The sequence below is a fragment of the Hemiscyllium ocellatum genome, chromosome 6, assembly GCF_020745735.1.
Source record: "Hemiscyllium ocellatum isolate sHemOce1 chromosome 6, sHemOce1.pat.X.cur, whole genome shotgun sequence".
NCBI classification, from domain to species: Eukaryota; Metazoa; Chordata; class Chondrichthyes; order Orectolobiformes; family Hemiscylliidae; genus Hemiscyllium; species Hemiscyllium ocellatum.
Window position 1 is genome coordinate 107,523,420 of NC_083406.1, and position 16,837 is coordinate 107,540,256.

At 42.9% G+C, this 16,837-nt stretch overlaps 1 protein-coding gene across 1 annotated transcript in view; it reads right to left on the bottom strand.

Annotated features, from left to right (window-relative positions):
- Positions 1 to 16,837, bottom strand: part of oca2 (oculocutaneous albinism II) — a 539,836-nt gene that overhangs the window by 84,671 nt on the left and 438,328 nt on the right. Inside the window, exon 22 of the mRNA XM_060826999.1 lies at positions 16,495 to 16,588. Coding sequence (XP_060682982.1) covers positions 16,495 to 16,588 — 94 coding nt within the window. The remainder of the gene's footprint in view (positions 1 to 16,494; positions 16,589 to 16,837) is intronic.

Consider the following 16,837-nt stretch of genomic DNA (forward strand, 5'->3'; position numbering starts at 1 on the left):
ACATTTCTTCCCAGTTCTGTTTTAAATCTGTTACCCCTTATCATAAAACTATACCCTGTCATTCTAGGTGTTTCAATAATGCCAACTCATGCCTGCAGATTTGCTACATGCCACATATATTGATAAATTTTGCTAAATTGGAAATCTGGAAAAAAAAACAAGAGATAGCATTGGTATATCAACACCCAGAACAAAGGTAATACGCTTCAACTGAAGGTTAAATTCAAAGTTTGTGCGAAGATTTGTAGCTCGGGTGCTTGTTGTAGTGGTTCTGTTCGCCGAGCTGGAAGTTTTTGTTGCAAACGTTTCGTCCCCTGGCTAGGAGACATCATCAGTGCTGTGGAGCCTCCTGCGAAGCACTTCTCTGATGTTTCTTCCGGCATTTATAGTGGTCTGTCCTTGCCGCTTCCGGGTGTCAGTTTCAGCTGTCCGCTGTAGTGATTGGTATATTGGGTCCTGGTCGATGTGTCTGTTGATGGAATTTGTGGATGAATGCCATGCCTCTAGGAATTCCCTGACTGCTCTCTGTCTGGCTTGCCCTATGATAGTAGTGTTTTCCCAGTCGAATTCATGTTGCTTGTTGTCTGAGTGTGTGGCTACTAGGGATAGCTGGTCGTGTCGTTTCGTGGCTAGTTGGTGTTCATGTATGCGGATTGTTAGCTGTCTTCCTGTTTGTCCTATATAGTGTTTTGTGCAGTCCTTGCATGGTATTTTATAAACTACATTAGTTTGCTCATGTTGGGTATTGGCTCCTTTGTTCTAGTAAGTTGTTGTCTGAGCGTGGCTGTTGGTTTGTGTACCGTTATGAGTCCTAGGGGTCGCAGTAGTCTGGCTGTCAGTTCTGAAACGCTCCTGATGTATGGTAGTGTGGCTAGTCCTTTTGGTTGTGGCATGTCCTCGTTCCGTGGTCTATCTCTTAGGCATCTGTTGATAAAGTTGCGCTGGTATCCGTTTTTGGCGAATACCTTGTATAGGTGTTCCTCTTCCTCTTTTTGCAGTTCTGGTGTACTGCAGTGTGTAGTAGCTCTTTTGAATAGTGTCCTGATGCAGCTCCTGATGAAGGTTAAATTCTCTGTGGCAGTCTTTAGCAGGAGGTATGTTCCTCAAAAAAGGATTAGTAATGTTCCTAACCCCTTAATTTTCCCTGAACACTTTAAAAAGGGTCTCATGCCAGGGTTTTAAAACAATAGGCCCCTGTGAATATGGGATTAGACCCACATCAAAGTCTAACCAGAAACTGGTTTTGGTGAGTGGAAGGATGGGCATTGGCCGTGACGCAAACCTCCCACATTTTTCTGCAGCTAGTGCTGCAGCACTTTGTTTATCAAGCTGAGTGAGTGAACAGGTCCTCAATTAAAAATATAGAATAGCAAATAGGAGCAGGAGCTGGCTATTCAACATGGTCAAGGCTAACCACCGGTTATTCCCTGTTTCTGGTTGATCACTTTAGCTCTCAGAACTATATTGAACTCCTTCTTAAAAACACTCATTATTTCAGCCTCAACCACTTTCTATGTCAGAGAATTTCACAAGTTCATCCCTCCCTGGTGAAGAAATTTCTCATTCCAGTCCTAAATGGCCTACCAGATATCCTGAGGCTTTGACCCCTAGTTCTGGTCTCCCTGTTACTGGGAACACCTCTCCTGATCTTAGCCTGTCTCACCTTGCTGGAATTTTCTTGGTTTTGATGAGTTCCTCATTCATTCTTCAGAATTCCAATGGATATGGTCCCAACTAATCTAAGGTAGCTCAGTGGTTAGCTCTGCTGCCTCATAGCACCAGAGACCTGGGTTTGATTCCACCCTTGGTGACTGTCTGTGTGGAGTTTGCACGTTCTCCTCGTGTCTGTGTGGACTTCCTCCTACAGTCCAAAGATTTGGTGGATTGGCCATGCTAAACTGTAGTGTCCAGGGTTGGCCATTAGGATTGGGGGTGGGATGTCCTTCACAGGGTTGGTGTGGACTGAATGGCCTGCTTCCACAATGTAGGGATTCTATGATTGTAAATTTATTTTTCATTGCCATCACAGGAATCAATCTGGTAAATCTTTTCTGCACTCCCTCCTTAGCCAGAACGTCTTTCCATGGTTTAGGACTGCACACAGTATTCCAGGTGTAGTCTCACCAAGGCCCTGTACAATTGCAGTCCTGTATTCACATCCTCTCACTATGAAGCCCAACATACCATTTATCTTCATCACTACCTGCTGCACCTGTGTGCTTACTTTCACCCACTGGTGTACAAGGATATGCAACTCTTCTTACACCTCAGTTAATGAGCATTTATTCCACAAGACAGTACCCCAACTGGTGCAACACTTTCACAGTACTGCAGTGAAATGGCAGCCTTGAATATGTAAAAGATGCTGATAATTCAGCGAAGGGAATGGATTGCTAAATCACCCCCTGGCACACTGTTGATAAAATGCCAATATATTTTGAGAGCTGTCAATTAACATACTTACTCCAGATTGGAGTCTACATTCACTAACGTTACTGTATGAATCTATATTGGATTTATAGCAAATTCCTCTCCCTGTTATTTTATCAGGGCAGTTAACCTGCTTATGTTAAGTAATGCCTCTATTAAAATAGAGAGGAAGAGCAAGTTGATACAAGTAGCTATTTCTTATTCATACAGTAATGTCGTTTACGGTGATTTCCACCAAGAGCACCATTTCAATTTTAAAATGGGCACTCAATCACACGTTCAGCACATTTCAATTTCAGCTTCACCTCCAAGTTTGTGTGTTTCTCAGTGATGGTCATAAAATGGTGCTTCAATTGTGATTTCCTGTTATCCTGTCCAATTAACAACAGATTCCTCACTGCTTATTGACTGGGCTCTCATTTTCCAAACACTGATTAACTTTTGTTTTCAAGAGAGGCATGTTCCTGTTCATGCAGCACAGCCTGCATCTCCTGGAAGACTGTGTACCTGCTTCCTCAAGTAAATTCAATCATCGTGTGCCTGCTGGAGAAGGTATCAGTCTGATGCACTTTATCCCTGTGTTACTGGGGTGGGGGGAGACAAACAATCAGCACTGATAGCATCAGGCCTCCAATCAATAGAAGCTGACAGAATTCAGGTGATTAGGCCTTGATGTTGTCACTAGTTTCTTGTTTTCTCCATTCATGATGCCAATTTTCAGCCAGCCTGCACATCTCATCCTTGTTTTAGGACAGAAAATATCTAATTAAAAATCTCATACTGCCTCAAGAACACAGACAAAAGTTCCCCTTGCTTCAAAAGCCTTCAAATTGCTAAGGAATAATTTTTGAATAGGTCAATATTTCATTGGGTGTGCAGCAAGGGATTTAGATTGAATCCAATTCCCTACAGTATGGAAACAGGCCCTTCGGCCCAACAAGTCCACACACCAACCCTCTGATGAGTAACCCACCCAGACCCATTTCCCTCTGACTAATGCACCTAACACTATGGGCAATTTAGCATGGCCAACTCACCTGACCTTTAGACTGTGGGAGGAAACCAGAGCAAACCCACAATGTGAATGTGCAAACTCCACACAGACAGCCACCCAAGGCCAGAATTGAACCTGGGACCCTGGCACTGTGGGGCAGCAGTGCTAACCACTGAGCCACCGTGCCACATTTCTCAAAATGCAATGCATCTTTCCCACCAATGTTCTTCCTTTCTGTCCTGAAGGCATTTATTCCTTTCAAACCCACCACTATCTAGAAGGTGAGAGGTAGCAACTGCAGATACGAGGAGCTGATAGTTTAGTGGTATTATCACCAGACTCTTAGTCTAGGTGACCCAGGCAATGTCCTGGGGAGCTGGGTTCAAATCCTGCTATGGCAGATGGCAAATTTGATTAAAAGTTTGGGATTTTGAGTCTGATGATTACTACAAAACTGTTGTTGTTTGTTGGAGAAAAAAACCCATCTGGTTCACTAATGACCTTTAAGGAAGGAAATCTGCTGTCCTTATCTGGTCTGCCCACTGTGTGACTTCAGACTCATAGCAATATGGTTGACTGTCAACTGGCCTCTGGGCAATTAGGGATGTCCAAAAATATTGGTCTGGCCAATGACATCCATGTCCCATGAATGAATTTTAAAAATAACCTACCATCTATAAGTCCTCCTCTGAACCATTCACCATCCTTGCTTGGAAATATATCACTGTTCCTTCAGTAGCCCTTGGTCACAATTCAGGAATTTCCCCCTATTTGCACAGTGGGTCTACCTATGATATATCGACTGTAGCAGTTAAGGCAATCCACTTCCTCAAGGGTAATTAGGGATGGATATTAAACACGAGCCCAGCTAGTGACACTCATGCCCTATGAGTGATGTCTTAAAAATGTGCAAGGTATAAAATTGTGCATCAGTAGATGGTTTTACCACAGGATGAATCACTCCCTATCTTCAATAAATACTGGGAGTTACAGAGGGCCATTGGAAGCACTGGTACTATCCTCCTAGATAGTTCAGCATAGATTGATAATCCAACTTTAGATTTTCCTAGTCTATATAACTCAGCCGCTCACTGAATGACTTCTTTATCTATCCTAAAGAGTTGATGGGACACACATCCTAGTGATTGTTGTTGCTTGGAAACATGAACTTTCTCTATATTCCTGGTAGCTGTATATTTACAAATATTTAATTATAGTTATTGATAAGATGTAGGCATCGCTGGTTAGGCTGGCATTTATTAACAATTCCAATTGCCCTTGAGAAGGTGATGATGAGCTAACTTTTTCAACAGTTGCAGCTCTTGGGGTGTGGAAACACCCATAGTACTGTTATGGAAGGAGTCCCAGGATTTTGACTCAGTGACAGTGAAGGAACAACAACACAGTTCCAAGTTAGGATGGTGTGGGTCTATCAAAAGTTGAGAGGCAATTATGTTGCCAGGGTTGGAGGATCTGAGCTACAGGGAGAGGCTGAACAGGCTGGGGCTGTTTTCCCTGGAGCATCGGAGACCGAGGGGTGACCTTATAGAGGTTTACAAAACTATGAGGGGCATGGATTGGATAAATAGACAAAGTCTTTTCCCTGGGGTCGGGGTGTCCAGAACTAGAGGACATAGGTTTAGGGTGAGAGGGGAAAGATATAAAAGAGAGCTAAGGGGCAACCTTTTCAAGCAGAGGGTGGTACGCGTATGGAATGAGCTGTCAGAGGATGTGGTGGAGGCTGGTACAATTGTAACATTTTAGAGGCATTTGGATGGGTATATGAATAGGAAGGGTTTGGAGGGATATGGGCCAGGTGCTGGCAGGTGGGACTAGATTGGGTTGGGATATCTGGTCGGCATGGACGGGTTGGACCGAAGGGTCTGTTTCCATGCTGTACATGTCTATGACTCTATGACCATAATGCCACTTTTGAGTCCATTATGATAATCAAAGACCAAAATGTTACCTTGAACTCATTTTTCAATTATTTTGTTTCTTTTGCAAGTTGAATGTCAACTTGGTTGTTGGGCATTTTAATGGCTGGGTGTCCTTGACTCCATAAACTCTGCTACATTTTCTGAACTCTATATTTGCAAAGTAAGTTCACATGATGTGAATTGACTTCATTTTGGATACGGTGTATTGGAGAGAAGGAGGAAGAGAGGAGACCTGATCGAGGTGTACTAAATAATGAGAGGAATAGATAGGGTCAATAGCCAGAGACTTTTCTTCAGGGCAGGATTAACTGGTACAAGAAGTCATAGTTTGAAGATATTAGGAGGAAGGTATAAAGGAGACGTTAGAAGTAAGTTCTTTATGCAGAGAGTTGTGAATGCATGGAATGCGTTGCCAGCTGTGGTGGTGGAAGCAGAGTCATTGGGGACATTTAAGTGACTGCTGGACATGCACATGGATAGCAATGGGTTGAGGGGTGCGTAGGTTAAGTCATTATATTTTACATTAGGATTAAATCTTGGCACAACATCGAGGGCCAAAAGGACTTTTCTGTGCTGTACTTTTCTATGTTCTATGTTCTAAATGCTACATGGCAAAAAATAGATCAAACCCAAATTGGAAATTGAAAATCCCAAAGCTTTTCAAGAGAAATGTTCTGACCTGAGCCTTTGGTTGATGTGCTTCAACACACAGTTACGTTTAAACTCTTGATATCAAAGAAATTCATTAGAATTTTTTTTAAAGCAAAGGAATTCTCAATTTTTGCAATGGAAGTTTCAAATTTATTCTTTCACAGGCTGTCAGTAACACTAGCAAGGACAATATATTATCCACCCCAACTGCCCTTGAATTGAATGGCTTCCTAGGTCATTTCAGAGTGAAGTTACGACTATCCACATCCGTATACATTGTAAATCACACATTGGCCAGATTCGATAAGGGTGGCAGATTTCCTTCGTAAAGGACACAAATGAAACAGATGGGTTCTGCTAAAGTGCTTTGTGTTTCCATTAGCTTGTTCTACTCATTATTTACTCTTAGCCCTACAGTGCAGAAGCAAGCCTTCAGCCCATCAAGTCCACGTCAACCCTCTGAACAGCATCACACCCAGACCCACCACCATATCCCTCTAACCCTGCCTTTTAATTAATCCACATAGCCTACGCACTATGGGCAATATAGCATGGCCAAGACACTTAACTTGCACATCTTTGGTCCATGGGAGGAAACCACAGTACCCGGAATAAAACCACGCAGACATAGGGAGAATATGCTAACTCCACACGGTCAGTCGCCTCAGGCTGGAATTGAACCTGTGCCCCTAGTGCTGCGAGGCAGCAGAAGACTGGAGGTTGGCAAACGTGCTGCCACTGTTTAAGAAGGGCAGTAAAGACAAGCCAGGGAACTATAGACCGGTGAGCCTGACCTCAGTGGTGGGCAAGTTGTTGGATGGAATCCTGAGGGACAGGATGCACATGTATTTGGAAAGTCAAGGACTGATTAGGGATAGTCAACATGGCTTTGTGCGTGGGGAGTCATGTCTCACAAACTTGATTGAGTTTTTTGAAGAAGTAACTAAGAAGATTGATGAGGGCAGAGCAGCAGATGGAATCTATATGGACTTCAGTAAGGCATTCGATGAGGTTCCCCATGGGAGATTGATTAGCAAGGTTAGATCTCATGGAATACAGGGAGAACTAGCCATTTGGATACAGAACTGGCTCAAAGGTAGAAGACATAGGGTGGTGGTGGATGGTTGTTTTTCAGATTGGAGGTCTGTGACCAGTGGAGTGCCACAAGGATTAGTGCTGGGCCCTCTACTTTTTGTACTTATATAAATGATTTGGATGCGAGCATAAGAGGTACAGTTAGTAAATTTGCAGATGACACCAAAATTGGAGGTGTAGTGGACAGCCAAGAAGGTAACCTCAGATTACAACAGGATCTGGACCAGATGGGCTGAGAAATGGCAGATGGAGTTTAATTCAGATAAATGCGAGGTGCTGCATTTTGGGAAAGCAAATCTTAGCAGGACTTATACACTTAATGGTAAGGTCCTAGGGAGTGTTGCTGAACAAAGAGACCGTGGAGTGCAGGTTCATAGCTCCTTGAAAGTGGAGTCACAGGTAGATAGGATAGTGAAGAAGATGTTTAGTATGCTTTGCTTTATTGGTCAGAGTATTGAGTACAGGAGTTGGGAGGTCATGTTGCAGCTGTACAGAACATTGGTTAGACCGCTGTTGGAATATTGCATGCAATTCTGGTCTCCTTCCTATAGGAAAAGATGTTGTGAAACTTGAAAGGGTTCAGAAAAGATGTACAAGGATGTTGTCAGGGTTGGAGGATCTGAGCTACAGGGAGAGGCTGAACAGGCTGGGGCTGTTTTCCCTGGAGCTTCAGAGACTGAGGGGTGACCTTATAGAGGTTTACAAAATTATGACGGGCATGGATAGGATAAATAAACAAAGTCTTTTTCCTGGGGTTGGGGAGTCCAGAACTAGAGGGCATAGGTTTAGGGTGAGAGGGGAAAGATATAAAAGAGAGCTAAGGGGCAACCTTTTCATGCAGAGGGTAGTACATGTATGAAATGAGCTGCCAGAGGATGTGGTGGAGTCTGGTACAATTGCAACATTTAAGAGGCATTTGGATGGGTATATGAATAGGAAGGGTTTGGAGGGATATGGGCTGGGTGCTGGCAGGTGGGACGAGATTGGGTTGGGATATCTGGTCGGCATGGATGTGTTAGACTGAAGGGTCTGTTTCCATGCTGTACATCTCTCTGACTCTATGACTCTACTAACCACTGAGCCACACGCCATTGCATGAGGTGATGTACCAGGCTGAACTTCAGACTTTTGAATCTTTGGTGGCTTTGTTGTACTTTGTCAACAGAAGTTCTATCAATCAGTCAACTTTTTGCACTGATTGGTCTTTCTCAGACTGCAGCTTGCTTGCAACATCAAGAGACAGAATATCACTCAGCCAGGCACTCAATCACCTTTGATATCTTGTGCTGTCAGTTCTAAATATGTAGCTTTGAATCAACAGGCCCTTACAGTCCCTTGCCTTGTATTGTACTGTCAATCTATACTTACGCAATTTAAACACAATGCGCTACTATCTTGTGTGGCATTTCATACAGTGATCCCTTCATACCTCTCCCACTGCATTACTGTGTGCCTACACAAATTGGCGGAATTTGTAATTCTCAAATACTGCAACTGTCACTTCTCTCTCTAATTGGGCACGTTTACACTCCGTTGGTAGATATTTGTGTGTTGCATTCGGAAAAGGCTTCATCCTCATCAAATAACCCCTCAGCTTCCAATATCAAGCTGGTGGCATTGCACCTAATCTAGAATGGTTTGCTCACCTCACACTCTATTACTGTCACCGTTTCATTTACATTAGAGAATATACCATGTCCATGAGGGCAGAGAAATGCTGGGTCTATTTCAGATTGTTTTCAGACTCCTTTGTGACTGCACATTCCGAACCCTCAGCCATTCTCACCTGGAAGGGCATGGGCAGCTGATGCTTTGTAACACTACCACCTGCAAGCCACTCACTATCCTGACTTCCTTCACTGTCGCTCGGTGAAAATCCTGGGTCTCCCTCTCTAACTGTACTGTGGATGTCCTGCACCTAAAGGACTAGTCCTTTAAGAAGGTAATTCACCACCATCTTCCTGAGGGCAATTAGTGTTAGGGAGTATGTACTTGCCTAGCCAATGATGCTACCATCCCATGAACAACTTTTTTTGAAAAACCTCTGTACCTTTTGACAATTTGACTAACTAAATCACCATTAAAGATCCCATTGCATTTGTCTTCAACTATCTAATTCCTTCCTCTGTTTCCAATTATTGTACTAACTCTTCTCTTTGACTAGTGCAGTGCAATTCGACACAGTCGCTACTATCTAAGATCCATTATTGACAAGCTAGTTCGAATTTTTTGAGTTGATTGAATGAAGTAGAATGTTAGGTTCTTTCCCATTGCTACTTTACTGTCTTCTGTTCCTCTGCAAGTATCAACTATTTACTGGAGAGTTACATTTGTCTCAGAACTGGCTATTTATTACTCTGACTAAAGTTGTATCTTTAATGAGGCTGTGGATAGGGATTCACAAGACTGGAAGCATTTTTCTACAAATCTATTACATGTTAATCAATACTTCCTGCCTCAGCTTGAAGCCTGGTTTAAAAACATCTTTCATCAGTAATCTTCTTCTGAGATGCAATATATTCCTCGAATTTGTCCATTTATCTTTTCCTTTACTGTGCACATACTAAGTTAAAATCATACAACACTGGTATTGTCACAACCATGTGATGAAGGAGCAGTGCTCCGAAAGCTAGTGCTTCCAGATAAATCTGTTGGAGTGTAATCTGGTGCTGTGAGATTTTTAACTTTGTACATCTCTTCAAAACTGGCACCTCCAAGTCATGTATGTACGGGCGGCACAGTGGGTCAGTAGTTAGCACTACAGCCTCACAGCTCCAGGGTCCCAGCCTTGGGGGACTGTCTGCTAGGAGTTTGCACATTCGCCCCGTGTCTGCGTGGGTTTCCTTCGGGTGCTCTGGTTTCCTCCCACAGTCCAAAGATGTGCAGGCCAGGTGAATTGGCAATGCTAAATTGCCCACAGTGCTAGGTCCATTAGTCAGAGAGAAGTAGGTCTGGGTGGGTTACTCTTCAGAGTGTCGGTGTCGTCTTGTTGGGCTGAAGGGCCTGTTTCCACACTGTAGGGAATCTAATCTAATCTACTAGGTATCTCTTTGACGTCTGGCAGTGGCAAGTGTTGCATCTACCTAAAATTGTTTGTACCATGAGTCTTCATGTAGTTGAACAGGCTGCTTTTTCACCTGCAGATCTTTGGGTACATTGGGCACAATGTCTCAGGAGGTAATGGGATCTACAGCCACCACCCTTTGAATAGAGAGATGTGTCCTCATTGCCTAAATGAGTGATTCTTTACCATGAAGTTATGCATATATGTTCTGGGCATCACCTCACAGTGTCTACCCTGTCAAGCCCTTTCAGAATTTTGCATGTCTCAACAACTTCAAAGAAGCACCAAGTGTCAACATTTCTCAACAAAACAAAATTATGCAACCTAGAATTACATTATTAAGGAATAATATTAAAGAATCAAACTATATATGTATAATGCTGACATTGCCTTTTAAGTGAAAATTCTAAAACCTATCTTTATGAAAGCTGGAGGGTAAATAATGAATGATGATATTAGACCTGATTAACATGGCGAATGCATTTCATTATACCTTACTGGATTTGAAAATGAATGTCAAGTCTGTTGGAAACATGTTGAAGCTGACCTTAGATCCAATGCTAAGAGCCATGTGCTCCAACACATCAAAACTAAAACCCAAATAAGCTTTTATAAGGAGTGGAATTCCATTTATCGTTTCAACTTCCCATTCTCTCAGCAGAGGCAAGTGGGTAGTTAATGGGGAAAATGGGTTGAATTAAACTCAGTAGTGACACCCATTGTACAAATAGCAAATTGACCCCCATTGTACAGTTCCTATAATCCTTCAGTCATTTGAATGTAGGACTTAGATCAGTTGGCCTTTTGAGCCGATGTCATAATTCAATAAGAGCATTAATGAATTGTACATTACACTGCTGACATTACCTGTTAAGTAAAAATTCTAAAACCTATCTGCATGGAAGTTTAAGTATAAATAATGAATGATGATATTAGACCTGATTAACATGGCAAATGCATTTAATTATACTTACAGTAATTCAAAACCCAATGTTAAATCTGTTGGGAACATATCAAACCTCTGGCTTGGTCTCAACTCTACTTTCCTGACCCCACTCACCCACCCCAACCTCTGACATCACTAATCTTGTGCACACTCTCTGTGACAATAAATCTAAATCAAAGCTAATCTAATCTAAATTGTGATCCCACTGGTCACAAGCTTGGCTGTAATTCTCTCTCCTTGTAGGGTGTAATTTCTACCTTCATGACTTTGGAGCACCTGGAGGAACCCACACAGACATGGGGAGAAATTCCACACAGACAGTCAGCCAAGGCTGGAATCGAACCCAGGTCCCTGGTGCTGTGAGGCAGCAGTATTAACCATGAAGAAAAGGTGTGAACCCCACCATGGTGCATGATGAAACGTAAATATAATCAAATTTAAAATGAAAAGCCTCTATACTGGTGACCATTGTCAATCATGGTAAAAGCCCATCTGGCTCACTCATGTCCTTTAGGAAAGGAAATCTGCCATTGTCATCTGCTCTGTGATTCCATTCCTACGGCAATGTGACTGACTCTTCAATGTCTCCTGGGCATGAGAGATAGATGATAAATGGTGAGCTAGCCACTGATGCCCACATCCCATGAACACAGTTTTTAAAAAAGTTAAGAATTTAACTTTTTGGGGAGTAACAATGAGGATTGAGGACTGCAGTGCATTATTTTTCTTTTATTCCCTCATGGGACATGGGAGTCACTATCTGGTCAGCATTTATGGCCTGTCCCTAGTTGTTTTTGAACTGAGTGACTTGCTAGACTGCTTCAGAGGGCATTTAAGAGTCAACCACCATTGCTGTGGCTCTAGGGTCACATGTAGACAAGACCAAGTGAGGCCACTAGATTTCCTTCCCTGAAGAGGTTTTGTGAGCCAGATCATTTTCAATAATCAACAATGGTTTCATGGTCATTGGTGATTCTTAATTCCAGTTTTTTTGTTGAATTGAAATCTCTTCACCTGCTGTGATGGGATTTGAACCTGCATTCCTAAAGCTTTAGCAGAGTTAATAATCGAGTGGTAATACCACTAGGCTATCACCTCTCCCTAAAGGTGAGGTCACTGTAGTCGTGACAGGCCATAGAGCTGACCTGTCATTAGAGAGAGATGATTGATGGTGGTTTCACTTGAGGGTGGCCAAGTCTCAGGCAGAGGGAGAGGTTGAAGAGGAGAGTCTTTCATGGTGACCTCACCCAGTGCAGGAACTGATCCCATGCTATTGGGGTCACCTGCATACCAACTATCCAGCCAACTGAGTTGTGCATATAGATTTTAGTAAGGCCTTTGACAGGGTTCCACCTGGCAGACCAATAAGCAAAACTGAAGCCTCTTAGGACACAGGGGAATGTGGCGAGTTGCTTAGTGACAGGAAATAGGGTAATGGTCCGCAGATATTTTTGCAAATGAAAAGTGGATTCCAATGGTGTTCCACAGGCCTTAGTGAAGCTTCCCTTGTTGTTTGTTGTACATATGTGACGTTGAATTAAACATATGAAGGATGATAGACAGTGAAAGTCTTTTTCCTAGGGTGATGATGTCAGATTGTATGAGGGGACATAACTACAAATTGAGGGGTGATGGTCAGAGGCAGGTTCTTTATTCAGAGAGTGGGAAGGGCGTGGAATGCCCTATCTGCCAATGTAGTTACCACAGCCACATTAGGGAGATTTAAACAAAGCTTGGATAAGCACATGAATGATGATGGGATAGTGTAGGGGGACAAGCTGAGAATAGTTCACAGCTCAGTGCAACATCGAGGGCCAAAAGGCCTGTTCTGCGCTGTATTGTTCTATGTTCTATGTTCGGGAAACTTGCAAACAAAACAAGAATTACTTGGTCGTTTTCAACAAACTGAACGGCTCGTCAAAAGTATAATGCTGGAAAAAGCACAGCAGGTCAGGCAGCATCTGAGAAGAAGGTGAGTCAACGTTTCGGGCATAAGCCCTTCAAATGAATAGTAGTCAACTGTAGAATGGTACCAATTGCTTGTTTGAATAGGCAGGGAGGTGGCAATGGAATTCAGTCCAAAGAACTTTGAGGGCATGCATTTGGAGAGGGCAAACAAAGTATGGCAATATACATTAAACAAGTATATTGAGTGGGTTAGATGAAGTAAGAGACCTAGAAATGCACATCCATGAAAGTGGGAGGACAGGTAGATAAAGTGGTGAAAGAAAGCATTCCATTTGCCTTCTTCACTGGGAAAGCTATTGAATACATAAATAGGGGTGCAATGCTGGAACAGTATAACATACCAATTAGGCTATAGTTCGGAGTGCAATTCTGGTTGCCTAATTACAGGAAGGACACAATCGCTCCAGAGAGAGCACAGAGGAGCAGCACAGTGGCTCAGTGGTTAGCATGGCTGCCTCAACAACCCCAGGAACCCGGTTCAATTTCATCCTCAGGCGATTGGCTATATGGAGTTGGCAGCTTCTCCCCGTGGAGAAAGTGAGGACTGCTTGGGATCAGGGTTGAGCGTGTGGTGCTGGAAAAGCACAGGAGGGGGAGCATCCAAGGAACATGTGTATGCATGGGTTTCCTCCGGGTGCCTCCTGTTTTCTCCCTCAGTCCAGGTTAGGTAGATTGGCAATGCTAAATTGCCCATAGTATCCAGGGATGTGTAGGTTAGGTGGATTAGCCATGGGAAATGCAGGGTTACAGGAGTAGTGTGGGTTGCTCTTCGGAGGATCAGTACTGACTTGCTGGGCCGAATGACCTGCAGGGATTCCGTGGTTCTATGAGGACAGATTTATTACAGTGTTGCATGGTTTGAAAATTATCTCAATGCAAAGAGATTTGATAGGCTACAGTTGTTTTAATGGAACAAATGAGGCTGAGGAATGACGTAATCGAAGGGTTAAAAAATAATGAGGGGCCTGGATGGGAGGAGGGGACGACATGTTTCCGGCTGTGAATGATCAGTGGATGTAGGACACAGATTGAAGGGGACCAGTGGAAGGACTGAAAGGGACCATACAGAAAAATATTTTGCCCACTTTGATGGATAATGTGGAAACCCTGAACTCATTTTAAAGGAGATTTTCATAAACCCCTTATTGCCAGCAAATAAATGCTTAGATTCATAGATTTTAAAGGTATAAAGGGGTGTGGAGAGAAATTGAGAATATATTCTTGAATTGGAGGGTCAGCCATGATCCTATTGAATGGTGGAGCAGCCTCAAATGGCCAACTTCTGTTCCTAGTTTTTATGGGCCTGCACCTGAAACACTGTAACCTATAGGGCTGCAGACCAGGGGCTGGAGCGTGGCATTAGACTGGGAAGCTGGTTTATTTAGCTAGGGTAGACACAATGGGCAGAAATAGTTTGATGATCTTCTATGAAATCAATTTTGTCTCATGCAGCAAGTTGTTTGATCTTGAATGTAATGCCTGAAAGGCTGTTCACATTGCAGTGACCTACACGAATTAATGGTCCAAAGGTAAATTTATCAGGCAGCCCAGAGATTTAGAACCAGTGAATCACACAGTATGTCTCATTGGCAAAATCGATATTTTTAAAGTTGGGGCAGCAGGCCAGAGAAATGAGGACTGTTAAAAAGCTCTTTTAACTAAGGTAGTTACATTTAATCAACCTGTGTAGAAACCTTGTGACACACCTCTGGGGCAGATGGGACTTGAACTTGAAGCTTCTGGTTCACAGGTAGGGACACTACCAACTGCACCACAAGAGGCCTCTTTTCAACAAACGTATAACGGACCAATTAGCTGCCTCCTGTGCTGTGATCATCTCTGATTCCACTGGCCAAAAGAGAAAATGCTGGAAAATCTCAGCAGGTCTGGCTGCATCTGTAAGGAGAGAAAAGAGCTGACGTTTCGAGTCTAACTGACCCTTTGTCAAAGCTGATCTGATTGCTTTCATCTGATTCGATTGGTACTGGCTTTCATTATGTCCATGATGGAATCTTCCATGACACATAGCCATAAGTTTCAGAGTTTGGTGCTGGAAAAGCACAGCAGGTCAGGCAGCATCGAGGAACAGGAGAATCGGCATTTTGGGTATAAACCCTTCATCAGGAATGAGGCTGGGAGCTGAGGCGGTGGACAGATAAATGGGGGGGGGGGAAGGTAGCTGAGAATGCGATAGGTGGATGGAGGTGGGGGTAATGTAATAGGTCAGAGAGGAGGGTGGAGCAGATAGGTGGGAAGGAAGATGGACAGGTGGGACAGGTCATGAGGGCAATGCCAAGTTGGAAGGTTGGAATTGGGGTAAGGTGGGGGTGAGAGAAAATGAGGAAACTGGTGAAATCCACATTGATGCCATGGCACAGCCATTAAAGTCAGGCCATATACCATACTTTGTCCCCAGTCTTTGTTGTGGTCATTAATTTCAATTATGACTGCAGAAACATTGGAGTTGATATTAGCTTCTAAATTGGAGAGAGAAAAATTTGTTGAATTCTGCAATGTGTGAGTGTGTGCTGCTGCTGTGTGTAAATTATTAACAAGATATAGACAAAGATGGCTTTGAATGGTCTGGAGAAGAGACAAGAGAACCCCTTATCCTGAATTTAATTGATTGGCTTGCGAGGTTATTTCAGAAGGAAGCAACCACATTGCTGGGGGTCACATATAGGCCAGACCCACTGACAATGGCAGATTTCCTCTCCTGAAGGACACAAGTGAAGAAATTTGTTTTTGTTTACTACAATCCAGTTACTTGGGGTGATGACTATTGATAATGGGTTCTTAATTCTAGATTTATTTAATTTAAATTCTAAAACTGTCATAGTGAAACTTGAACTTGGATACACAGATCATTCATCCAAACCTCTGGATGACTAGTCCAGTAACAGAACCACTACATCACTGTTAACCAGTATTGAGGATGGTCATCTACCTGTCCATGAAGAGATAGTTGAAATTCAGTTTCAGATGAGGACAGTGTCCTTTGGACACCGACAGGGGAGGCAGCAATAAATTGGTGAGATATTAAAAAACACGATATGTTGATAGCAACACTACATTCCTCTTCACTTTGTTTTCTGTAAAGATTCACTGCTTCATGGAAAGAGCTAAAAAGAAAAAGCCAGCATCCAGCGGAGAAAATAAAAAGCCTCATAATTCATGTTCTCAAAGGCATTTCATTGATGATGAGGTTCCTTTGTAGAAATCATCATCTCCAGCTGTCAGATGTGCTGACTATGGTGAAGGATTGGGAGGGAGGGAAACATCTATGTGTACCGGGCTGCATTTTCACAAATTCATCCGCAGCACAGTTTGATGGAATGGCTTCATTGTCTCTTGTTACTGAAACAGATCACCCTTCAGCCTGCTGTAATACAGCCCTGTCACTCACCTCCCAGGCAGGCTCCCATTGCCAGTGCGAAAATCAAAGGTTTCACCGGCAGGTTTACATCTGTGTCCTGGCTCAAATTTAACAGCACGGGAATCTGTTAGAACAGAGGGCAACACATTAGAAGCCTTTTTACTGTCATCGGGTGGCATTCGATCTATTTTAATGATGAACAGCAACTAAGATTTGCCAGCGTCTGTTTTTCAAATGCAGATCACATCCCCATGTACCAATACTCTAAATGAAATAATTTCTCATGAAAAGCAACTGTCTAGTAATTCTTTTGAGAATTTTTGAGCATTTATTGAGAATTTGTGCTTTCTTTATTTGTACTTTCTTCGAAAAA